This window comes from Alosa sapidissima, chromosome 22 (assembly GCF_018492685.1).
Source record: "Alosa sapidissima isolate fAloSap1 chromosome 22, fAloSap1.pri, whole genome shotgun sequence".
NCBI classification, from domain to species: domain Eukaryota; kingdom Metazoa; phylum Chordata; class Actinopteri; order Clupeiformes; family Clupeidae; genus Alosa; species Alosa sapidissima.
The window spans coordinates 4,913,591-4,941,011 of NC_055978.1; the positions used below are offsets into that span (position 1 = coordinate 4,913,591).

Here is a 27,421-nt window from a genome sequence, read left to right on the forward strand (position 1 = left end):
ATGGTGATCATTTTTGGAATGGTTACAGTTTATTTTCCATTATTTCCTACATACTGGACCTTTAAGTCAAGAGCATGTGTGCCGCCGCCATGGCAACGCTCACTGCCTCATAAACTTCGGTCACTTAACCAGCACATCCGCAGATGGAAGGTGTTTCTGAGAGCTCTTTACGGTGTGCCGGAGGGGGCAGTGCTGGAAACAAACAGCACTGGGCGAAAAAAAGAAGAACTTTCTGGAAAAGTTGTGGTCAGAGGTGAGCACCACCTCCTCTTTATTGTCACTGATAATTTGTCATCTTTCACTCACCAAGCAGAAGACCAAGTTATGCATATGACACGCATTTAGTGATCATCTAGCCTACCTCCCGTAGTCATGAGGCTGTTAAAGGAGAAATCTGGAGTTTTCACATAGATCTCTATTTCTCGAGGTCACTGTCGGTACGGAACAAATGAAAACAATCAGATTGACCTAGCTTGAGTTGCTGCAGCCAGAGGCGTATACAGATCTATATCTACATACAGCTCTGGCTGCAGCTAGCAGCTAAAGCTTCCAGGCCGCTACAGCACTACACTTTGAGGGTATGTTTGTGAGCCCCCATGTTCATACCACCAGAGTGTAGCACTGTAGCTGCTTGGACACTTTGAGGGTATGTTTGGTGGTATGTACAGTATGCTCATACCACCAGAGTGTAGCGCTGTAGCTGCTTGGACACTTTGAGGGTATGTTTGTGAGCCCCCATGCTCATACCACCAGAGTGTAGCGCTGTAGCTGCTTGGCTGCTTGTTGTATATGGTCGATATGCAACACGCCAAGTCCTATGGTACTGTAAGTCCTGTGGTACTGTAAGTCCTGTGACTTTCATTTGAAAAATCCTGTGAGCCACTGACCATATGGAAAGTGCTTCAGTTGAGCAAGCGTTCAGTGCATCATATTTCGTTTGTCAACTGGCTATTTGGGAGATAAACAAACACTCATAATCGTGAGAATACATTTACATACTTTGGATCTCAGCTCATTGGCCACAGTAACAGAAAAACACACACAGTTTAACACACAGCCTGACACCTTGATGTGCTTTTGCTTCAACATTTGAACTCTTTGGGGTGGTGACTATTATGTATTGAAGTTAGTGCTCTGAGTACAGGCCTACAGCACAAACGATCAATATTCTTTTTGCCTGTGTACTCTTTTCAAACCAGATGACCTTCCAGTTTGGTCTTCAGGTGTATTGATGATGTATGTTTGAACCATTACCCCCCCCCTCTCTCTCTCTCACACGTTCATTAGTCCGAACTTTCCATGGCAAAATCCTCCACCCTTAACTAGCCACATCAACATACTCCATATATCGTCCAAGAGCAGAGGCACTGGAGAGGCACCGGAGTCTCCTTGGCCACTCTAATTCAATATTTGATTTCAGCACCTTTTACAGGGGATGTGTCCTATTGATCGCAGGGCGCCCCCCTCCTCCTCGTATCCCCCAACTCAGCCTTTGGAGTCTGACTGTCTCGCCCTCTGCTCTCCGCACAGAACGCTTAGACCCATTGGCCTGCTGGGAAGTCAGGTTGGTGTACACTCAGGTACTGCCACAGTTTATCCAACCGGTTTGTCCAAAGATACGTACTACTTGGCACGCTATGGATGGATGGATGGATAGATGGTTAGATAGATGGATGGATGGATGGATAGACAGATAGATAGATATTTGTGAATAAGCTCTGTTGAAAAAGATTGCCGTTGAATATGTGTGTCTTGAGACATAAAGACAAAATGAAAAATACTGCAATGCAGAATTGGCAATTTCATCAAAGCAATACTATCCCTCAATTTTCAAAGGGTTGGTTTGTCTCACACATTGATCTTAAAAGCAATTATGCAGAACATACAGTAAATAGTTTATACAGAGATAGTGTACAGCTGCCGAAAGGACAGAGAGGTGGTGTGGCCTCAGAATATCTGCATGCCCTGTACACAGCTAGAGTTTGCATCAGTTCGCCCTTCCTTGCATCATTCTCAATGCTTGGCTCAGTTTGCAGATCCCAGGACAGCCCATCCCCCTCTCTGGCCCACAGGGGACTGGTCAGCTTGTGAAGTTCTGTGTCTCTGGATGTATACTACAGTAACAACAACTCTGGCTGCTGGTTTGAATAATCAACAAAAATATGTTATGGTCAATATGGTATGAGTCTGCAACATGCAACGTTGATGGCATGTAACAACCGGTGTCATCAAGGACGTGTTTGGAACTTATTTAATGTCTGAGATCATTTTTAACCACTCTATATTTCATTCAAAATGAAAGGTGTATTGTAAGGTTGATTCAGGGCAAAAGGGCAAAGCCAAAGTCAAATCGGTCAAACACAAACAGGGAAAAACTAGAGCAGAAGTTCTCTAATGGCGGACATCCCATCTGGAAAGGTAGTACCGGTCATTACAAACAAGAACAGTTACGGTGACTGCAGACCCTCAACCTCATTTTTGATCAAGGAAAAAGCCTTGTTAGAAAACAGGGGAGGGGGGGGGGGGGATTAGGGGGTGCTCCTGTGTCTGTACTGTGATCGGTCCATGTCAGGCACTGAGGTTCAGAATCCGCTTGTGACCGGTCCATACCGCCAGCTGAGTGCCACTAGGTCGAGCACTAAGGGTAATAAACTTCAACCTAAAAGCATCAAACATAGCAGCAGAGCCCCTGTCCCCACACCAGCTATATACTCTTTTGATCCTGTGAGGGAAATTTGATCTGCATTTATCCCAATCCGTGAATTAGTGAAACACTCAGCACACAGTGAGGTGAAGCACACACTAATCCCGACACAGTGATCTGCCTGCTACAGTGGCGCTCGGGGAGCAGTGAGGGGTTAGGTGCCTTGCACTTCAGCCGTTCCTACTGGTCGGGGTTCGAACCGGCAACCCTCCGGGGTCCGAAGCGCTAACCAGTAGGCCACGGCTGCCCCCAAATGAGCAATAATCATTAGGATTTGAATGCAACAACAGTCACTAATGTTTTTGACTCCATCACTGAATTCTTTAGTAACAAAAACACTTGCCTATCTTCACTAAATTATGATATTTCTACCAGAGATTCTGACTTACCTTTATAATGATTACATGTAAGTATTCTGTATGTTGCAAGTCCCTATTGATAAAGCAAAACACAACTATGACCAAAAGTAAAAAAATAAGTTTTGTGGAAATCCCTTATACATTAGCTACTATCACTTCTGAGTACAAACCATAAACAGCAGTCATTTGCATAATGAGACAAAGATGGAAATGGCAACTCCTCCTATCTGACATATAAGCTTCTCAAACTCAGTAGTTCTCTACAGAAGGACGAGGAGATCCCAACACACTAAGCCACAGAGACTGATTCCAGTTCTCCAACCCTCATCCATCATCAACCCTTCTGACTTTTGACAAATTTACTAGTGAAATCTTCTTGGAAAGAAGGCAAGCACATACAAGTATTAAGGTAAGATTGGTACTTCAACCATATTATAATACTGTGTTGGAAAACAGTTTGTGATTGGCTACTGTAAAAGTTCACAAAAGAATCACAATTTGCACAACAGTCAGTGCATTTCTCAAAGCACTACTGCAAAAATAAAAATGACTGCAAACTGCATTCCATAGTGGATTACCTGCAAAAGCACATATCTTGCTCAAAATGCTTTGATTATCTTAAAAGCAAGTATTTATACCAATGAAATTGTCAGTGCAATCAAAATGGCAAGTCCTTACGCCATTGTTTATGTCAGGATAGTCAAACTGTTTTGTCTTGTTACTCTGCATGTATTTTCTAATGAACAATGGTGCAAATCATCACAATTTTCTCTGTGTGGCATAGCTATTTCAAAACTACAAAGTTAAAAGCAGTGAAAGCAGTGGCTACCATTAACAACTTTGTGCGAGTACACATTCATTTTTGTTTCAAGTATAAGTATATTTACTCTTTTCATCCCGTGAGGGAAATTTGGTCTCTGCATTTATCCCAATCTGTGAATTAGTAAAACACACAGTGTACAGTGTGTTAGGTGAGGCACACACTAATCCAGTGAGCTGCCTGCATCAACAGCGGCGCTCAGGGAGCAGTGGTCGGGGTTCGAACCGGTAACCCTCCGGTTACAGGTCCGAAGTGCTAACCAGTAGGCCACGGCTGTCTCATCCGTCTATAAAAATATAGATACAGACTCAACATTCTTCATACCAAACCTTTCATGAATGTGGAAGACAGAACGACGACAACTTGTCCAACAGTCCAACAATCACAAAGCAGCATTGCCATTTTTGTTCCAAACCTCTTACCTGAACACATCACATCTCAGTCAATGGAATGTTGAGTAATGTCTCATGAAACAGTCATGAATGCTTTATGTGCAGCTTATGACAGCTGCTATGGATGTGTTATGAACTCACCCGTCAAGTAAAGTGTTACCGATATTATCAAATACTCTACACACCTGTGGGAACTGGCGTAGGCACACTAAACCTGGACATGTATTCATACAGAATCTGAAGATTGGAATAGGGTCTATTCATTGATGATAATAAACACAAGTAAAGCCAGGTTTATTTATATAGCACATTTCATACACGAGTCATTTTCTCACTTGTGCACATCATATAAGCCATTCTTACTGCTTCGAACAAACAGTAAATGCTTTAGTACAACAATGCACTTGATGGTGCAATCTGCTGTTTTTTTACCTTTTCAATTGTTAAAGTCATGTTGGTCAAAATTCACTGTACTGGTTCAATGCTGAATCGTCCTACCCAAAAAACAAATAGGCCTTATTTCATCGCTTGAGTCATTATGCAAAAGTGGTGAACTAGCTGTCATAACTATATAGTTGTCATAGTCTGTTTAGCATATACATGTGACCTGACAGACAGGAATGTCAGAATGTTTAGAAAGATTGACTTGCACAGTAAATCTAGCTTACTGTCATGCACAGCTCTGAGGGTCAAAGAGTATTTTACTGTATTTTTTTCATTTTTCCTTTGCACATTGCTGTAAGCTTTTTGGTACGTGTCCATTATCGCGGCAAAGCCCACCGCGCCGCACATAGCCCATCGATTTCCTATGGAGAGCGTCAAGGCGTGGTTTACGCTTCCGCAATGCACCTTGGGAAGGCGCGCGGCCATTCGAAAAGAGGCGGCGCGTCAAGAAGTTGGACTATGCTGAACTTTATGCAAATGAGAGCGGTTAACGCGAGGCGGTTAGCCAATGAAAGTACATCTTCGGTAAACAAGTTCTGTCCTTTGCTCTAGTCTTCCAGTCCGGAACAATAGCCTGCCAGAAATATTTGTTACGCCTGATAATAGTGTTGGTTTCATCAGTGATATTTGTGAGTGTTTCAATAAAATATGTTAACAGTAGTAGGCTACCTCCACTTTAGTAGCCTATGTTAGATGGCATTGTGTAATTAGATAAAATAAAACGTTACACCATACACTTTAGCCTATACACGCCCACAAGCAGCGACGGGAGAGAGGGCTAGGTGTCAGATAGCGTCTACGCGCCGCAATAATGGACATGTACCGTAAGTCTACTATCACAATGTCTGATAATCAGCCCCCTACAAACACAATAATGTGCAATTTTGTAGTTTTGAAATAGCTATGCCACACAGAAAATACTACTGTCTTGCACATTTTTCATTAGAAAATACTTACAGACTGAAGATCCCACTGATGCCCGTTTCTAAACTTCCTGTTTTATGACTTCCAGGGTGTAACCAGCAGTTAAATTTAACTGAAACTGGTGCATTAAACTCTTACCAAATCATTTCAGATGTGCAACAAACACATTTGTCTTGTAAACAAGTTTTTAAAATTAGTTGTTAACTCAATTCCAAAGAAAATACACATCCATATCTGTTTAATCGTGTTGCTATCAGTGCAGCCATTGGTTGCATCAAAGGAGAGATAGTGTGGGCCCTATTTTGGAGATCAGAAATGAATGGTCAGAGGCGCAAAGTTTATAGACAGTAAAGGCGTGATCAGTCCACAATTTAATGGCGTAATGTTGAGATGAAACGCAACGGCGCAACGGGCGCAAAAGGGTTGTTTTTATGTTTTTTAAAAGGGAACTATGTTTTTGTCCAACTCCATTGACTTGTACTGGATGTGCTGTGAGGTACGGTAATACGGCTATGGGGTTGTTTGTATTCTTTCTGTAGTGCTTGGGGAGGTATTACCACAGTAACCGAAAATGTAATTTAATTTACCTTAACTTCACAGCTTTTGAGTCATTGGAATGGTTATTTTAATTTTTTTCTGGGGCAAAGGGTGGCAACTTTGGGCCTGCGGTCCGCTGGACTCGGAGACAGAAAGTCTTGCAGCCTTGCGATGTAACAAATTGCTTTACTGCACTACACACATACACGCCAGTCACCGACTAGAACAAGGTAGTGTTTTGGGCGTAACATCCTAAAATGACATCTGTCATTCCCTTTAACAGCAAAAAGCGCAACTTCAAACAGTGCATCGGTATTTTGATAGTCAGTTAGCCTGATGAGCCAGACCCACATTAAAATGTAGGGTCTGGGCACTCACTGTTCACAGTGCTTAGTCCGAGGGGCGGGATAATTGGTTGTCTTTCAAATTCCCTCTGCACGTAATAGGACAGCGCTGAGTCCCATGCGTTTCCCACCAGCAGAGCTAGTTGGCTAGTTCAAACTTTTGCCAACTTAATAAAGGCTTAACTCGTTTCACACTGTTCGCTAACAGCAACATCCATCTTATTTGTTTTCAAGTAGCAGGGAATTCAAGCCAAACCGTTGCAACTCTGCCATCAATCATTATGTTAAGCCCGCCTAACGACTCTATACACGATTTGATTGGCCTGATAGAAGTTAAATTTTTCGAGCTCACAAGCCAACGGAGAGTTGCTAGACTAGCCCGCTGCCGCTAGGGTGCGTCTAGATTCTAGGCTAATAGTCTAATAGCACATTTGAAGGAATCTGCTTGCGAGCGAGACCGTATGTAACAGGGATTCCACTAAACTTGTTTGTGACTAGAGTAAGCACCGTCGTTTTGGCCGACTATTTTTACATTTCTAAAAAATGCCTTTTGCAGTTGCAAGGCCAATATTTCAGTACAAAGCTGAAAAGGTCTGACACATGGCTACCCCCATTACAAACAAAGGACATTCCTACCCAGGAGGCTAAGCTAAAGTAATTAGCATACAACAAAACTCAAATCCACCAGTGGAAACTTGGAAAGTGGAAGTCATTTCTAAAAATCTATAAATGTATGTTGTGAATAATACATTCATGTTTGGTCTTGAATTGATACTTGTAATGTGGGCAACAGTCTGATCATTGTTTCATTACAATCTAATGTATCTGTGCATAGTTATAGACTAAGAACTACACTATAGTCGAAAGGTATCATATCCACCTGGGCCACACCCATCCCCCTCAGATAACAAAGGTCCTTATAAGGGTTCGAATTATCTTTTTGTCTTTAAGGGGGTCTCTCTCAAAAGTTGGCACATCCCGCACATAGCCTAAAGGCGATACAATTAAATAGCCTAGCCGCGAGTTTCGCTTTTCAAGTCAAGTCAAGTCAAGTCGGCTTTTATTGTCAATTCCTTTACATGCACTGGTCATACAAAGAATTGAAATTTCGTTTCTTACTTTCCCATGCAGACATAGACATGCTTTAAATACAGACATAGACATACTATGGACATAGCCATAGACAATAAACATTAAATTAAAGTGCAAGACTGAAATATAGAACATGTATGTATCAAAATAGAAATATAGGACATATATTAAAAAAAAAAGGACTACAGTACACACGGTAGGCCTTGGCTATAACTTGACACACGCACACAACAGACAGATTTTTCATAGAAATTGTTTCCTTCTAATTCATTTCAACATATTATTGATTGGAATTGTCCATATTTCATTTCAATTTAACAATACAAAGAAATAGACTAAACGATTTAGTCGGAGTGCCATTCTCAATTTCACAACGTAAATCATTTCAACCACACCACCGTCTCAGATAGGCTATCCTCAGTGTCACAATAATGCATGTAGTCTTTAACTTATACACAGGGAAAATGCACTAACTGGCAGGAATTAATAAAGCCATTGCAACCAAACTATGTTCTAGTATTATAGGTTAACATACGCATAGTAATATTAACACCTGGGTGTTCAGTCATCTCGTGTGTTGAACCGTGGAAATAAATAGACAAATAATTTTGGAATTTGCACTGAGATGTTGGGTAGCCATTGAATATTCCGCCATCAGAGATTGCTAACAGGTGTTTCAAAATATCTGGGAACTTTCTGGAGCTCTGAATGGCAGAGGATAGCTACAGATCAATTCACACAATCATTGAAGTAGGCTGTATTATGGCACGTCAAACCATAGGCTAGCCCAATGAACGCCTAAATAGACAAAGCAGGGTGACTTCTTCGGACTTCCGAGTGCTGTCAAATCGATCACATGTGGTTTGCTCATATAGTCTAGTGGTGTGGTGGTGAAGTGCAGTCATGCTGCGTTCAAGAGCGTAGGGTGGGTCTACGTCCAGTAGTAGCCTATATTTTAATTTAAATTCTTATGCATGCGCCCCATTCTGAGTATTTTGCCCGACATTGTACATCATCTACTTAGGAGATCATTGCTCCTACATACTTTGGCCTATAATCAAATGCCTGAACTCTTTGGAAAGCTTATACACTGTAGTTTCTTGGATAACAATCAGAAATGTGATGTATTGACACAGAGTTACAGAGGCTAGAATACTATTTTTTCATTCTGCCGGATAATAAGTATCTCTGAACTGACCACATTTCAGCCCTCTAGGTCACTTGAGATGACTTAGAAACACAACTAAGCCCTAGCATCAGGTCTTGTGAAGCTGTGTGCAAAAGTAGATCAATATAGAATGAAAACTACTTACTTTAGACCATTATTTGCCAAGGTATGCTCATGCGTTTTGTAAAATACCCTATGGAAACTCCCCATAGGATATAGCATATTTGGTTATCCAAAATGCATACTGACAATCAAATGCTTACTGCACATGAACCCCTTTGTGTAGAAGCATAATCCTGGTCTCAAATGAAAGGTAACACTTTAATGGTAAGAGATCACACAGGGATGGATAATGAGCGTTTAAGATTAAATTACAATGCTAGACACCTTAAGATATGAGAGACCCCCTCAGATTTTTGACTTTGTTGTTTTCATGGGAGCCAGTCCTCACTCTAAGGGAGCTCGGCTCCCTCTGGCTCACACGTAATTCGAGCACTGGTCCTGATGAGTCGGGGGTGGCCCAAATGAATGATAAAAACAGGGGAATCTTGTCAAGCTTGCTCTCTTTTCTTCTGGGTCTTCTGCCTTTTTCTTGGACTGGCTAGGCTCTGCCTGGTCTGCTCCCTCCCTCTTTCCCCCTCTCCCTGTCTCCCTTTGTCTTACTCTCTCTATCCCTCTCTTTCTATCCTTTAATATTTGGGTTTGTAATCTTATTTGGTATACTGTTTCATCTGGTGTATCTGTTATTATGACCGCCGCGCAGCGAAGCGGCGGTCATATAGGTTTAGTCAGATTATTATTTTTTTTTTCTTTTTTTTTCTTTTTCGCATGCCCAAATTTCCGTCAATGATTCCCAGGACACTGAAAGACCGGGGTACACAAAACTTGGTGGGCATGTAACCCCACATGAATAGCATGGAACCATCGTTTTTGATCTGTAGCCCCCCCGCTGGACTGGACCCCCCGAAAGGAGGGTAGGGCAGACACAGTTTTCTGTGAATATCTCGAAAACCGTAGGGTTTAGGAGGACCATTTTTTTTTTGTATGTTGATCTCAAGGGGCCATGTCAACCCATTCCATAACCACTCATTTCATGTATAGCGCCACCTAGTTAAACACAAAAAAGTAAAAATGAGGTGTTGTAATTGAAGGTATCTGTGACCTAACATAGTCAAAACTGCACGAAATTGGAAGTGTAGGATCATTATGACACCCTCTGTATGCACGCCAAGTTTTGTGGAATTCCGTTCATGGGGGGCCACACAATAAATTAATTTATGTTACTATACACCAACTGGCCTGTAGGTGGCCGGAGACAGTTTTCTGTGAATATCTCGAGAACCGTAGGGCCTAGGAGGTCCACCTTTTTTATGTATGTTGGTCTTAAGGGGGCATGTCAACCCATCCCATTACCACTTATTTCATGTATAGCGCCACCTAGTTAAAAATGGGTAGGGCAGACACAGTTCTCTGTGAATATCTTGAGAACTGTAGGGCCTAGGATGACCAATTTTTCCGTATGTTTGCCTCCAGGGGTCATGTTAACCCATTCCATGTGCACACATGTGCATAAACAGATACACACGCACACACATACATTTACAGTAATCATACGTATGACACATACTCACACAGTAGACATATGTACGCATGCATGCACATGCACAAACACACATACGCAGGCAAACACACAAGCACGCACATACACACACACACACACACCCACACACATAAACATAAATTTGTACACGCACACATGCACACAATTCAAGAATTTTTCCCGTCATCTACTCCCTGAATTTTTGGTCATTGATACCCGGGACACCGAACCACCGGGGTACATGAAATTTGGTGGGTATGTAGCCCCACTAGACTTTTACGGAAAAATTTCATTTCGTCCCCGGGGACCACCACCACCCCCGTGCTGGGCCCCCCGAACCGCAAAAAAAAAAACACTTTTTCCTAAATAACTACCTGAACCGTGGCACTGAAGATGAAGAATCTTTTATGGTATGTTGGTCTCAAGGGCCCACATCAACCTGGCTCATAATCACTCATTTGTGATTTGCACCCCCACCCCCCGGTAAAAAATGAAAATGCAATATTATTCTGCTTTAATCGCCCCTATCTTCAGTTAAGATGTTCAGAACTGCACCAAATTTTATGTGTATGATTGACCTGGCATTCTCTGGGGGTATGCCAAGTTTCGTAGAATTTCATCCATGGGGGGGTCTAAAAAAATTAGGTTATGTGTACATTTAGTGACTGTACACTCATTGGCCTGTAAATGGCGGTGCACACATATACACATGCACACACACAGGCACCCACATACTAGCGGTATTAGAACGGCCGATACATAATTACAAATTCAGTAGGATTAAAAGAAAGCCAAAATAAATATTCATCATCATCATCATGGCTGCATTTTCAGTATTGGCGATAAGTAGTCGTTTGTCCACTAGATGGCGCATCGTTGCAGTGAGACGTAATTTTGTTGGAAGTTAAAAGTGGGTTTGGAAAAAACAATGGACGCTTCCTACAAGGACTGTAATTTACCGCAGCGAACATCTAATAAGGATAGGACGATGTTCACATGAAGTGTAATTCCCATTTCTTCTTGAAGCCGAAATAAATCTGAGGATGTTTATCGGACATGCTTGGTTTTTACTGCAGGTACGTTAATCTTGTAATATCAATAAGGACCTAGGTAATGTTACCGTTAGCGTTGGTTGAGTGATGGAGGCATTTGATTGATTGCATTTGTAGAAAACTATAAATGCGGTTATACCAAGCAAATTGATAGCAGCACTGTTTGTATCTTTCGACTGTCATTTATTGCACGTGCTACAAAATCATTCTGTGCAATGGAAGATTTACCAACGTTACACCGGTCTGATACAGTTTTGCCTATACATGCATGAGACTGTTTATTTTGTTTTAAGTGCGTGCAGGGTGTGAGAGGGGAATCGATGTGCTTTGATTACAGCTTGGTAGTTGTAGTCTGTGAAATTAAAAAGCATGTGTGTGTGAAGTATCCAAACAATGACACCTTCATTTCATTATGGCTGCTTTAGCAACACACCTTAAGCTACTGTGTAGTGGGTCCCATTTAGAAGTGGCTACTTCATTCGCGCTTTCCTTGACTCATGGAGCTGCGTGAATGTTATTACAACTTTTCGCCACGATATGACAGTTTAAGTCCGCTTGATACTGTAAGGCGTAAGCCATTGGTTTCCAAAGGAGATTTTATTTGTGTCGCCAGCATAGCCTATTGACAATTTATGTTGTAAATAGGCCTACCTTATAATCCTACCTGTAGCTTAGGGAAGCTAACAACTTTCTATTAGGATCTAGTTTGTTAGTTACCGTTTTGTCATAACTCCCTGATGCATTTTTGCATTTAGAATAGCCAGAGCGTGTATATCTCAATCGGAAAATTAAACAATATCGGGTGCCTATGGACTAGGCTGGGTGAACCCAGCCTGATCTGCCCGCTATTTATTTTTTGATTTCTTAAAAGATTGAGCTTGGTCTGATGAAAGCCAGACTAGCCATGGACCTCAGTTACACAATGCAAGGGAACATGAATCAGCCTATATTTGCACGAACAATAACGGACAAAAGCTCTTCAACTTTGGCCCGTTAAAATGTGTATGAACAGTCTAGCGACGCATTTCATCAAGGCCCATTTGGACATGTCAGTTATTTGCACCACTGGTTAGATGTAAAACAGCATTTCGTTTCAGACTAGGCTACTGTTACTTAATTTGTGCATTAACAATAACGTTTCAGACTACTGTTACTTAATTTGTGCATTGACAATAAAGTATTACATGAACTAAAGATGACTAAAATCTTATGTAGAAGAAGAAACATTCACAAAAAATCAGTGGTGGAATGTAACGAAGTACAAATACTTCGTTACTGTACTTAAGTAAATTTTCCACGTATTTGTACTTCACTTAAGTAAAATTTATAGTGCATACTTTTGACTTTTGCTTCGTTACATTTTACAGCAATTAGCTGTACTTTTACTCCGCTACATTTCTACAACACCATCGTTACTTTTTACGATACATTTTATGATCAGTTTTTTTTTTCCTCTCTGACAAACATGTTTGTTTTACCGGGGGGGTTGCTACCAAAGATTCTGGAGCGCTACGTGCATTCTTAGAAACATAAGCTTCTAGTCTAGACCAGGCAAAGCGTGAGCTTGTAGCCATCTGCATTCGGTAGGCTATATTCACCAGACCCATGGCTACACTGTACATGCAACTGTGTTCTGTGCCTTTCTCTGTCTGTTATCTGCAGCGTTAGGGCCTCCTCTCCGGTGAGATTGCTACCCGCGGATCAGCGAAGTTACAGGCTATGCCCATGTTTCTGTCACACGTCTGATCATTTGCGGCACAAATGAATGGTAGACTATTAATGAACCGGTGGCCGGAAAAGACGTAACATTTTCCAGATTAGGAAATATTCCTTAATTGTGTGTGATTAAATAAAGATGCATAGCCTACAATTGTGGCGTAACGTCAGCGCTCATTCAATGTCTATGCGTCTGCGCAAGTGAAACTGAATTTAATCATAAAGACACCTTTCTCAGCAACTTTTCTGTTCAATCAGCATAATTGGCATTACGATCCACCCGACGTTTCCCCTGTCTACCCCGTTAAACTTCAGGCTCTCGTGTTTTGCTGAATGATATTACTCAGTAGATCATCCTAGTAGATAACCAGAATTACAGTCTCTAGAATTGTAGGCCAGAATGTAATGGGCCACACATGGTAAGCACAATTGCATTAACTTAAAACTATCTAGTCGAGTATAACCTAAAACTAGCTTAGAAACTAACTAGATTAAAATGCCACAGCCCATACTGATTTTTCCTTTTAGAATATAGATATTAAGAGAATAAATCATTATGCAAATACTTTTACTTTTAATACTTAAAGTACATTTAAAAGCAGGTACTTTTTACTTTTACTTAAGTAGGGTTGTCATTGTGGTACTTTTACTTTTACTAAAGTAAATATTTCTCTGTGTATTTGTACTTTTACTTAAGTACTGAGTTTCAGTACTTCCTCCACCACTGCAAAAAATCCATCCATCCAAAAATGACCTTTGTTTTTGATAGCTGTTGAAAACGGCATGGAACTGAGAGATGTTTTTGTTTATAAATACATAAAAAATAAATAAATAAATGAATAACATTATGCTGATACCTTTTGCTTTTCCCAAATACAATGTAGCCTACAGGTGTAAGTGACCTTTCATCAATCCAGTTGCAATGGATGAACTGTGATGAACTGCCCTACTTGTGATTGTTTAGAGATTTTAAAGGTTTTATAACAATGCTACATCTTCTTTGGCTATTCTACAATCTATTCACCTTTTCAGCACCAGTAGGCTACTTTCTGTGCAGCCGCACACACACACTCAGGCATGCCAAACAAGCATACACAAAAGTTTCAAGAGTGGGGGATGGAGTAAAATATGGAGACAAATTGAAGTGTGATTTATTTTCGCGGAACGGATGTACAGGACTGAGCGGCGGTCATATTTTGTACCGCTATGCGGTACATCTAGTTCTTAACTTGTTAATTTGTTAAAGCGCACCCTGTTAAAGCGCACTCTGACCCCGAGCCAAACACCCTCCCAGAACCTGTTTTCCCTTGGTCGCACCCTGGTCGAGTAGCGCTGTCAGAAACTAATGAGTTTCTGCAGTCGTAATGGTACCAACTTGTATCTCGTAAATTACCCCACCAATAATGCCCTGAATGGTACGAAACTTCTACAGTAGTACAACTATATTCTTTACTCATAAATCAAGGCATTGAAAAGTTTGTAAATACACCAGGAGTTTATTTAAATAACACTTGGATGCGCCTGATGGATGCTACTATCTGCTACTACCACTGCATCGACGTTACTTCCGTGATTTGGGAAAAGCCCATAAAAGTCCTGGCAGGAAGCGATTACATCAACGTTTTTTGGTATATCCAGTTTTTAATATTTTTTAAGTGTTTACAACTTAATGTTAACAAATAATTGTTGCAAACTGGCACTACAAACAAATTATTAGTGCATTCCTGGATCTACATCCTTATGCATGCTTCCTGCCAGGACTTTTACAGGCTTTTCTCAAATCACGGAAGTAACGTCGACGCAGCGGTATAGTAGCAGATAGTAGCGACCGACACGTAAGTGCCTGCTTTGCAGGTCAGGCACTCAGCTTCATGTTAATCTCGACCGAGACGAAAACATGGAAATTTATGTTTTAATTCGTCAGTGAACTTACACTACGTTTACACGAAGCAGGGTATTTTCCTAAACGAATATCTGGCCATCTACGTTTGCAAATAAAACTGCATTTACACGAGACCGTTTTTTTTTTTTAAATGTGTTTACACGAACCCGTGTACATACATGCTGTCATGAGCACGCCAAACCACAGTGGCAGTCTAACGATAAGCTCAAGCTCACATTAACCAATCAGAATCCAACCAACTGGTTTTTCGTGTTGGAGGGAGGAGAAGTTGTTGCAACATTGCTGACCTCCGAGCACTCATTCTTCTATGCTCCTCCACATAAAAGAGGAGCTGAATTTGCAAATTCAAACAGACAAAAAGGGTCTGCACCAACATAAACGCGATGGCTATTCTGAGCGCATCCATGATCACCTCAGCCCCAAAATGTGAAGTCGCACGTGAGAACGTGTAAATGTAAACATTGGTCGCACATTTGGTGTACTTCTGTCGCATACTGTGATGTTGGCTGCCCAAAACTCCGTTTACCACAGTTTACAACCAAATGCATAAACAAAGTTTTCCAAAAAAATCACTTTGGCCGGAGTTTTTTTGGATAACGAGGCGAATTCTCCGTTTGCGTCTAAATGAAAGGCTCAAACGTAGGGAAATGTCTTTGTTTATAAAAATACACATGCTCGTGTAAACGGGGTCTTACACTTGCGTTTCGGCATGGCTGAAGATGCCGGGTAGCCATGCGCTTTGCCAGTGGTAAACAAGGAGTTTGTGCTATTGAGGTGACTGACCAATTAAATGTTTACAGAGAATACTATCGACCAATGAAATGACGGTAGCTCTAAGGTCAGGCCCTACACTTCCACTCAATGCAAAGCAAACTGTAGGGGCAGGGCGTGACTCATATGTGAATGAAAGAGAGAGGAATTCCAATTCAACACGTTTTAGGCTAACAAAATCCCGGACGATTTTAAAATTCCGCCCGGACGCCTTTTTAGGTTTAAAAAAGAGGACATGTCCAGGCAAAAGAGGATGTCTGGTCATCCTACTTTCTAACACAAGGGAAGCATATTTTTAGTCAAAATTGAGATACTTCCCTCCCAGGCAAGGGTCCTATAGTCATCCTGGCAATACTGCAGTTCTTTGTAGCTTAAATAGCCTACTAAAGCCTTCACACTGACTTTTGGTGATGGTGAGGGAGAGAGCACAAGCTGATAAACTGTTGCTAAATTTAGGCTACAATGACGCTAAGCATTGGAAAACAGATGCTAATTATGTGGGCAACATTCTCTAACAGCGATCAACTTGTCAGTTTTTTTGTTAATTATTAATGTTAATTGTCAATTATTTTTGTTAACTTTATCTTTTCCCTAAAGTTGTGAGATCCCAATCAGAAGAAAATCATCCAAGTACACTACACCAAAAAAGCAGATGAGGCTAAGGATGACGTTTGTTACCATGGCTATGGTAATCCCTATCCTAGCTGTTCTAGCCAGTTCTGATACAGGTAAGAACAACCTACAGTTGTGGTCACACTCACACACACACACACACTCTTATTAGCTGTCCATCTGTTGCATCAGAAAGAGGTTGGTTTAATGTCGGCTGCCCTCTGGTGTTGTCGGACACGTCTTTCAGCCCTCCTGTAAAGAAAGGTGTTGTGTAATGGTTTTGGTCATCCTGGCACATATGACACAGAAGTTCACCTTGAGTCTGGTTTATTTTACAGCACTTCAGGAGGCCTTTGGCATAGTCCTTATACTGCCATTACCCATTTTGCAATGCTGAATTGGCCATAAAGAGATTGGTATAGAACAGGGCTGGACTGAGACAAACAATTGGCCCCGGAATTTTTTGGCCAAAATGGTCCACTACAATCGGTCAGGCCCAATCATACAGTCATGGCAGCATGAAAGCCTTTAGATCTTTTTTTATAATTAGATCTTGAATTTCCCCTTGGGGATTAATAAAGTATCTATCTATCTATCTATCTATCTATCTATCTATCTTGTTCTGTCTGTAGTGGACATATGGTATCTGACTGGGCCAGATCTGCACCTGATAGAGGTTTCAGCTTTCAGCTCTGCTAGCAATGCAGTTTTTTTCACCGGTTTACAGATTGCTGCCCATGTTTTAAAAAATGTATAAATCTGTTGGCCCCAAGGTGTATTGGCCAACCGGAAAAATGCCCGGTATGCCAGATGGCCAGTCTAACCCTGGTGGGGAAGGTGAAGGTCAGGCATGCGGATAGCGTGGCCCATCTAGTCAAGATGCCTTTTTGCCAAAGCCTCATCATACAGATGGTGTGTTGGTCATGGAGAGGATCTCAATATGATGATTCTATCTTATTTACAGGAAGAGGATTTGATCTAAACTTGTGATGTGTTGTCTGTGTGGGGTCCATGTTTCTCTGCCATAGAGCCGAGTAGAGACACACACTGCATTTTGCACTGCAACTTAAGTGCTGACTGTCACATTTTTGTTGTCAAAAACTCTTTTTGTGAAGTTGTGTAAAGTATGAGGTTTTGTTGAAATGGCTGTTTATTATTAGCCTGAAAATCCAGACCCAAATCTGAAAGATTAAGGGTCTGGCTATGAGTAATGAAAATGGCCCACCTCGAGGTGCGGCACCAAGCATGCATTTGAAAATATCACTTCACACAATTGGATAACACTACAACCATATGTTTACTGACTGTTTCCAGACTTCGACACAATTGGATAACACTACGACCAATGTTGTGATTGGTGCAGCTCGGCTCCAGGGCATAGGGCATAGGTAATGATGAGCATTGTTACTCATCACCAACTCTGGATTTCCAGGGTAGTTTATTATTACACTATCAAGGCAAAACTCTAAAGAGAATGTGGAGCTAAGATAGATTAACTGTTATACTAGTTTGAGTGGGCGCCCATTGATTTGGGAGGTGAAAGGTGAAGTCAGTTGAGTGGTGCATTGGGCTGTGACCTCAGTTTCTTAATGTTGACTTAGAGACCAAAGAATTGTTATCAGCCAGATACTGTATTTAGGACATGATTACTACATGCCTGTAGCCTACTATAAACAAACAATACTTAATCACATTTTATTTTCATGCCACAGCTGTTAATGTTTCATGTAGAAGGACAGATCTCTGACCATTAGGCCACTACCAGCCCCATACCAGTGTGTTTACTGAATGTATCCAACAGGTAAGGGTAAACCTACAGCTAAGCTGACTGCCAGTCCAGATGGGCATGTGTTAATTGGAGATACGGTCACTCTGACGTGTGAGATAGAGTGTCACAGTGACTGGACATATAAGTGGTATAAAGACACAAATCAGACCAGACTTCCCTGTTATGAACACACCTACACCATCACTGGAGCTGCTGGGTCTGATAAGGGCCAGTACTGGTGTCAGGGGGAGAGGAAACACAATCCCAAAAGATCAAACACCAGACTAGAGACTTCTCAAAGTCCTACCACATATTTCTTCCAACCATTTATTAAATTAGCTGATTCCAACTCCTCCGACAGTTAGTTCAGCTAATTAGTGAATATCACCTGTCCACAGGTAGAACCAATTCATGGTAAGACTTCTAAAGCTGTGTTCCAAATGTTTGTTCATTCACTCACTCACTCATTCACTGACTGACTATATAGTGTTTGCTTTATAGCCGATTCACCATATAGTAAAGGGAACATTCTGAATATATAGCTCTACACTCAGTAAGATATGTGTGTGTGTGTGTGTGTGTGTCAGAGAGAGCGAGAGAGAGAGAGAGAGAGAGAGCACAACCAGAGGACCGATATCTGTAGTATGATCTGCTTCAGGTTCCAGAGAAGTTGATTGTTCTGATAAGAACAGGGAAAAATCACAGTGCAGCAATGAAGTGTGGATCAATGTCACTTGTGAGTATTATGTGTATGTGTATGTGTGAGAGTGTATCTCTCTGTCTATCCTATCTGTCTAACCATCATTGTGTGGTGGTAAATGTTGATATTGTGGTGGGCCGCCACAAATAAGTAAATGTATGGGAAACACTGCTATCTGTCTGTATATCCTCCTGAAAGGGATTTGATATTCAGAGGAAATTACCCCTATAAGATGTATATGTATGGATACAAGGTCTGTTGTAATTCAACTATTAGTTGTAACGAGGACATTTATATTCACAATGTTAACACTTTACAGCAAAACAGTACAGAACCGCATCAGTCTCCAGCCCCATTGGGGACTTGCCATCCTACCTACAGGATTAGGGTATTTTGGATAGTCATCTACTTGATGATGTGTGGCATCAACATAAAATACACAACAACAGGACAACAACAGTATATAGGGGTGAGAACCAGAGGGGCATAAGTGACATTTTTGGTGAAATTGTGATATATACTGTACATCAAATGAAATCTCTTGATCAGCTCTTTATAAAAGGAGAAAATAATTTTGGAAGCAATTGTAGAGTTATTAGTAAAAAAAACAAAGGACTTAACACTGAACACACTGAACCAGTTGGTGATGTTCTGGCCCTCCTGCAAAACTGGTGAAATGTCACTTACAGAAACAATAACTCTGGTTCTAAGCCCTTTAGTGTCACTGTCATTTTGTTATGTATTGTAATTAAGGTAAACAGATTGTTTACCTTAACATAACATTTCCAAAATCATTCTGATGGCACATAACCTCATAACATGACAAATGCCACTTCTGCCATTGTCTGAGCGGCCTTCTATAGGCAATTACCAACATAGCAACTTACTGTGTCCGGGTAGGACTTAAGAGTCCAAAGGATCGGTATAGGCCAGAGACTGTGTCTCTGTGTGTGGGCCTAGAGCTGTCTGATGTTGAATAGGCTTTCGTCGAAGTGGCACTCCAGGTGAACACCATCTCTGTGTCTCAGGACACATGGAAGAGGTGGGCATGGCTAAGAGAAGGAGGCTGAACAGGACTGGTGCCTTGGCATACACACACACACACACACACACACTGTACTGAGTATGTTATTGTGTGGATATCAATGTCATTTTTCCATGTAGTTTTTCATCATTTCACCATACATTTTTCATGTCTCTCCACTTAGGTTTGGATAACGAAACATTACCTCTGGATGACTTCAGGACGCTTATACTAGTGATCGAAGAGATGAATTTGATTTTCGGCAGAAATATCTGTAGAAGTCACTACACTGATCTTGTCTCTCTATATGACAAGACAGACGAAGAGCAATTATTAAAATTGTTACAATTGGCAAAAAAAGGTAATTGTGGTACTTTAATTGGTCTAATGGGTTCTTCCAATTCATACAAATGGTCAAATGGTGATATTGTTATTTACAAAAAAAATTATTTAAATAATCACAACAACTGTGTTGCCATGACGGCAAATGGGGGATGGGAGGCTTTAAACTGCACCGAAAAGAGACCATTCATCTGTTACAGCGATGGTAAATATCTTTAAAAGTGACATTACACCCACCATTCTGAACATTTCACCATGTGAACTAATGATGCCATTTGGTCTCTCTTTCTAGCACCTAGTAATTCTTCTAGGTATACACTGATTGAAGAGAAAAAGACTTGGCAAGAGGCTCAGGATTATTGCAGAGAGAATTACATTGACTTGGTAAGCATCAAAGATGAACAGCAGAACAACGCTGTATTTATTGAAAGACAGACAAACCCAAATGATTCCTGGATTGGTTTGATATGTGACGGCTGGGAGTGGTCTGATGGAGGACTGTCAGGATATAGGAACTGGAGCAGTGCAGCTTTTGAACCAAGTAAAACTGCAGTGAGAATCTCCCATTATGAAGGATGGAACCCAGAAACTAACGCGACCATCACTCCTATCATCTGCTACAAAGGTACATATTTTAACATTGCCAGTGTGACTGTGTGAATGTGTGTGTGTGAGTGTGCATGTGGCTGTAAAAATTGTGTGCAGTGCCAGTGTGTGCACATGTGTGTAAGTGCCAGTGTATGTATGTTTGTGTCTGTACAAACTTGAATGCACTGCCACTGTACCTGTGTGTGTGTGTGTGTGTGTAGCAATAATGAAGTACGTGGGTACAGACGGTGTTGATTGAACCAAGAGCTTCTCCAAGCTCTGATGATGCTGAATCTAATATTCTCACACAGAGTAATCTTTAAATTCTTACAGTTGCCACACATATATATGATTTAATATTATCCGATTCAATGAGGTCAGACCACTGTTTTTTACCATATGCTACAGTTTATCCACTGTTTACATCCGCTGCCTTGTCCTCGTTGTGGTTGGGAAATACTAAGTATATACTTCTTCTGAGTGTTCTGTCAGCTTGTTTTCAACCCCTGATGCTGATAAAATGTGTCAATTAGATGGTCATCATTAGTCAAGTGCAGAAACAGACTGGACAGGGCCGGTTCTAAGCAGGGACCAGGGAGCCCAAGCATTGTGTCATTTTTTTTAGTTGTGCATTTGCGCAGTGTGCAGCCTCAAACCCAGCTTGGATGTAGATGAGTTGGTGTTGAGTGTAATGGTAGCTAGCTGGTGCCTAAATCTCAATGTTTCCCCTTACGCACTCACACACTTTGATGTGCGTTCTGGCAACCAATTCTGTTATTAGCGTTTTGAACCCTTACACACTCACAAACTTGTGACAGATGTCAGTTAAGTGTATGAGGGTTCAGGGCTTATATACTGTACCTTATGTGGTAGTGTGTCCCTGCACAACCAGTAGTTACTTAATGCGCCCGCTACGCTGTAAAAGGGGGCGAGGCTTCATTTGGGCTGACCTGATGAGTGGGAAGAGGCCGCTCGGTCCTAATCTACCTGTTCCGGAAGCAAGGTGCGCCAGGTTGGAAAAGCACAACGTTTCTCCTCTTACTGTGAGCTGGCGTTTGACGTAGGCCAGGTTTTAGTTTGATGGAGCGTTGTTTTGTTACTGTCGCTGAACTTGTTAATTCTCACGTTGTCTAATAAAGGTGTATCGGGCAGCGGGGCCGACATAACAGGGAAGATGCCTGGTTCCCTGGAAGAGCGGTATGTTTTCTTTGTTTTCATGACTGTTGCAATCACGTAACCAGCGTGTGTGGGGTATTCACCAGTGGAGGGGTTGGCGCGTTTGCGGGTTTTTATGTTGTATATAGCGTAAATAAATAAATGTTCTTCATTAAAATACAGGGTGCATACGTATTCATACCCTTATGTTAAACCTATGTTGAATTCCCATAGAGACAGGCAGGTCCGTGTATCATTCGTTCATTTGATATTCAATTGAGAATCCAAAATGAAAAAAAAACAAAAAAAGGACTTGTTTTTTCATTATTTGTTTATGAATGTGATACAAACCAACAAATAATGCTTTGATTTTCAGACTTTTTATTTCTTGATCAGATCAAAAGTAGAACGTTTAAAAAACGGCCTCAGGCCCAAAACTGATTTTGATATTTATTTTTTTCGATTTCTGTGACCCGGAAATTATTTATTGACTTCCATTGCCAGCTGCTGCTTCTGTTTTGCAGTGTTAAATCGGACTAGGCCTACCAGACAATAGATTGACCATATTGTAGGCCTACAACTGCAAAGCCTTATCATATGCATGTTACATTCATGACATGAAAAGTAGAACTTATTGAACAAAAATGGCAAATTACGCAGTCGGCTGAACATTTTAAACTTATGCAAAACGGCATGAACCCAGCAACAGTGCGTCGCATAACTTAAAACACAAACTGAAGCAACAGCTTGGACAATCCTACTGCAAAGCCTTTCCTTCCATAGGCATGCAACGTCTATGACATAAAAAGTGGAATATGAACGCATTTCACATCTGACAATTAAATAGAGCTGCCGCCTGTTCGCGATTTGACTGTTTCTGTGTTAATTGCGCGTCTTTTTCAGATGGTGAACGTAGGCCTATAGTTGGACGGGCAGGACTGACAAGTAGACGGGCCTAGGCCCGATTTGAATTATTTGCTCTGTTTGTGAATGAAGTTGTAGCCCCTCTTTCCTTTGATCAATGTGCTTGTTGAACGATGTGTCCCTAGTTTCCCTGTCATAGCTACTGTCTTTGGTGTAATCTCACCAGAAGGCTACTGCAGCTGGCTGCCTTCCAATGACGTTGGCGACAAATGATGATCTGAGCTGATAGATCTAACATCTACCTGTAGGCCTACGTTCCCTAACATGGGCTGATACTACATAGCCTAGGCCAGTCATTACTTCTATAATGCTTTGGGCGAACGCGATGTTCATAAACGAAACAGGCATGAGAAGGGAGATGATTTTCTGTCGATTCAACTAAACCAAGTTTGCCATCGTTGCGCAAGTCGCCCAATTTCTCGCTATAGTTGTTAGACAATATTTTCTGTCGCTATGGATGGCCAAAATTAAATCTAGCAACAAAGTCACTGAATTGGCAACACTGAGCACTGACAGGTCTAAGAAAGTGACTTGGATAGACTTCCAGGTCACAGAAATCGGAAAAAATAAATATCAAAATCAGTTTTGGGCCTGAGGCCGTTTTTTAAACGTTCTACTTTTGATCTAATCATGAAATCAAAAGTCTGAAAAACAAAGCATTATTTGTTGGTTTTTATCACATTCATAAACAAATAATGAAAAAACAAGTCCTTTTTTCGTTTTTTTATTTTGGATTCTCAATTGAATATCAAATGAACGAATGATACACAGACCCAGGCAGATTTTTATTTTTAAAGGCCAGTTATTTCATGGATCCAGGATACTATACATTCTGATAAAGTTCCCTTGGTCTTTGGAATTAAAATAACCCCACATCATCACTTATGCACCCTGTATTTTAATGAAGAACATTTATTTATTTACGATACATTATTCATTCACAAAGAAAATTATGATTTTTTTTATTCCTCTTTTTGGTCAGCTTTAACATTAAGACTTTTTATAGGCACTGTAGCTTGGACAAGCATGATAAAGTGTCCTGAATAGATAACAGTCTTTGGCGTAGGCCCTGTCTCGGATCCGTCCAGCGATGAGCGGATCTCGATTCCTGCCGATGAAAGAAGGCAGGGGCGGGGAGCTTACCCCGCTACGTCAAGACGGGGATCAACCGGTGGCGGTGGCTGAAGGGAGATGATGCAGTTGGCTGGAGGGGTGGTGGAGGGAACGTCAAAGTCGGTGTACTGAGTAGCAGAAAGAAGTTTTAGGTGGAACAAAGGCTAAAATTGGCTCCATGAATGCATGGGTGGAGTAAGAAAGGCTACACTACGAGTCTTCCCAGCAGAACTTCCCAGCACTAGATATTCTGGCTGCCCGCAGGAAATCACGTGCATTGTAGCTAGGTAGCTTATTTTTTAATGAAAACATAGCCTATTATAGAGTTTACAAATGATTTCCTTGAATTTCACGTTTCCATATCATTATAATCTGATTCGAAATTATGTATTATTTATTAATTAATTAGATTATTAATTAAGTAATAATTTTTAACACCTTTCCGACATTGCGCTTTTCATCTCGTGTACCCCCTAGTGGCAGCTTTTGTACCACCGGTGGTACGCGTACCACAGTTTGGGAATCCCTGGCTTAAGCCATCATTTCTCGTCACACAGATATCACTCCAAGCTGAACCTATGAAAGGCATTTATTGAAATGACTCCCTCAAACAGAGGTTTTGTGGATTTTATTAATTTTATGGAATCAAACTAGCCTGGCGAGCCAGACCCACATTAAAATGTAGGGTCTGGGCACTCACCGTTCGCAGTGCTCAGTCCGAGGGGCGGGATAATCAGTTGTCTTTCAAATTCCCTCTGCACGCAATAGGATATTTGTTTTCAAGTAGCAGGGAATTCAAGCCAAACCGTTGCAACTCTGCCATCAATCATTATTTTAAGCCCACCAAACGACTCTATACACGATTTTAATGGCCTGATTACGTTTCGATTTCTGGAGCTCACAAGCCAACGGAGAGTTGCTAGACTAGCCCTGGCAGCAAATGTAATTTGCTGCCGCTAGGGGCGCGTCTAGATTTCTAGGCTAGAATCAAACAGCTTCAGTGGCAAGTCGTAATACCCTAAAATCTAAACATTTTTAAACTACTCTCCTATGCTTTTATTAACTCTTTCCTTTGTGTATGTAAAACACATTGAATTACCCCTGTGTATTACCTCTGCTAAATAAACTTGCCTTGCCTTGTCTTATTAGAGTGAAACAAAGATGGCTTTTTTGGCAAGAATGGCTATTCAGATATTACAAAATAAAGCCTGCCTTTGATATGTCAGAGCTTATTTATTGTTGTTCTTTCAGACCACATCCATATCAGTGACGTTAGCATGACCTGGGAGGAGTCTCTGGAATACTGTCGGGGATTCAACGGCTCTTTCTGCATTCTGTCAGAAAAAGAGCAACTGGCCGCCAAGAGGCTGATGAGAAGGCTCAACATCACAAAACCGGTGTGGTTGGGTCTGCAGCAGAGCAGCTTCCTCGGGTTCTGGGTCTGGACCATTGGACAGACACTGGCCTGGAACAACTGGAAGGGTGGGCAGGTGCCCCGGCTGCCCCTCTCCCATCACTGTGGTGCCCTGATGTCCGAGAAGGATGATTTCAAGTGGGCTGACATCAACTGCATGACCAAGCAGCGGGCTCTTTGTTTCGATTGGGTTGTCAATAGGGGTGCCAAGATTCTCCAAATCAGCGATGTAATTGATGATTGACCTCCAAATCCTCGATGTAATTGATGTAAAAAATTTAATTTTTGATTTTAAAGTGACAATTTAATTCGATTTTCGATCTTTTTCTAATATTACTATTAAGCATTCCTTATATGTTATTTACTCTTTTTGGCCTTTTCCTTTTCTGTTTTGGGGGGCTTTTATTTTGAAAACGCTTTTTATTATGAATCCGTTCCAACCTTGAGGTTGTAATGTAAACAGAACTAACATTACGCTAAAACAGAGACGTGAACAGAGTGAAATGAAACAAGCAGAATGTTCATTTGATTGTTTCAGCACACTCTGAAAAGACCCAAGGTTAGTGTTCATGGAATATGTACTTATGTGCATTTTAAGCCTTAAAGTAACTTTGGACTGTAACTAGATAATCTTTTCACTTGCTAAGTTGAGTAGGCTAAGTTAGTTTTAATTGACGTGAATGAACGAATACTTCCACACCGGTGATTTCAATGTAGCAAGAGTGGCTTTGATATTGGTAGGTTGATGTGTATATTTTGAATGGCTGCAGCATAAAAGTGTTGACGCTGCAGTTCAGCACGTGTGTGTGTTTATGTGCTTCTTGGCATACCTGCTGGACGTGACATTGGGGATGTGGCTGCATCGTCGATTCTACTTTTAAGTTTGAGATTCAGATGTAATTTCGATCGATTTCAATATAAAATCGAAATCGTGACACCCTTAGTTGACAATAGTGTTACTTTAATAATTACCAGTACCTGAAATTTTAACTTTATTTGACTCTACAAAGGGGTGAGCTATGCATGATTTAGCTTTGACATTGCACGCTTTATAATGTAAGGTCAAATAAACTGTTTTTCTACAGTATCATATACAGTGCTGCTTAAAAGTTTGTAAACTCTCAGACATGGTCAGTTGTTTTTGTAAAAAATCGAAATAACCTTATTTAATGCAAATCCAAATCCCAATTTGTAAAGCTGACCTTCCGAAAAATAGACAGAACCAAAAGAAAGTTATATAATTCAATTACAACAAAAACAAAATTCAACAAAAGTGGTTTAGTTTGCACAAACTCAAAATATGACATTTGCAAAAGTATATGAACCCATGTAGTTGATTTCTTGTAGCACCTCCCTTTGCAACCACTACTTCAACCAAATGCCTTCTGTACCCATTAAAGGGACACCAGGTAAGCCTGATGCTTTTTCTCTACGAAACTCCCCCTCGCTCGGTCTGAAGCTGTTTTCCTTTTCTTTGCATCTTCCATCAAGGATTTTCGCTGCTTCTTCCCTGGCTCTGCCATTATACATATGTTTGCAACAATCGCTAGCGTTTCGTTAGCCTGCCTCTGTGCTGTGGATGCAGGATGTAAACTGATCCTGCTTCGGTCGGCGGGTACGATACACTGAACTTGCAAGCGGGATATTCTTCCTACTGGCAGTAGGGGCGGGCGAGACAGTCTTCATTCACCCTGTGATGAGTCATTTAACCATATACCGACTTACAAAGAGGAGTAATTAACACGAAAACGTTGCCTGGTGTCCCTTTAACCATTGTCTCACATCTGGTTCTGCAGAGTTTTGCCTACTCCACCTTGCAGAAATCAGCCAGTTGAGCGAGTTTGCAAGGTCAACTGGCATGTACTGCCCACTTCAGATCTAGCCAAAACATTTCTATTGAATTAAGGTCTGGACATTAACCAGGAATTATCTTTATCTTAAGCCATTCCTTGGTC

At 41.1% G+C, this 27,421-nt stretch overlaps 1 protein-coding gene across 3 annotated transcripts; it reads left to right on the forward strand.

Moving 5' to 3' along the window:
* Positions 1–26,943, forward strand: LOC121697484 (macrophage mannose receptor 1-like). Of its 3 annotated transcripts, XM_042079018.1 has the most exons (8): positions 1–253; positions 1,200–1,236; positions 1,421–1,580; positions 3,330–3,472; positions 16,424–16,554; positions 20,115–20,477; positions 20,565–20,897; positions 25,304–26,943. In XM_042079018.1, the coding sequence occupies exons 5-8, from the start codon at positions 16,479–16,481 to the stop codon at positions 25,708–25,710; spliced, it is 1,179 nt and encodes a 392-aa protein (XP_041934952.1). In that variant the 5' UTR covers positions 1–253; positions 1,200–1,236; positions 1,421–1,580; positions 3,330–3,472; positions 16,424–16,478; the 3' UTR covers positions 25,711–26,943. The 3 variants fall into 3 exon arrangements, with proteins under 3 accessions (XP_041934952.1, XP_041934953.1, XP_041934954.1); XM_042079019.1 differs by lacking the exons at positions 1–253; positions 1,200–1,236; positions 1,421–1,580 and having other exon boundaries at positions 2,893–3,472; XM_042079020.1 differs by lacking the exons at positions 1–253; positions 1,200–1,236; positions 1,421–1,580; positions 3,330–3,472; positions 16,424–16,554 and adding an exon at positions 19,231–19,948.
* The last annotated feature ends 478 nt before the right edge of the window (positions 26,944–27,421 follow it).

Coding starts and splice junctions, on each gene's coding strand:
- LOC121697484 (XM_042079018.1), top strand. CDS start 16,479: ATGAGGCTAAGGATGACGTTTGTTACCATGGCTATGGTAATCCCTATC. Junction 16,555..20,114: donor TCTAGCCAGTTCTGATACAG/GTAAGAACAACC, acceptor CTCTCCACTTAG/GTTTGGATAACGAAACATTA. Junction 20,898..25,303: donor TCCTATCATCTGCTACAAAG/GTACATATTTTA, acceptor TTGTTCTTTCAG/ACCACATCCATATCAGTGAC.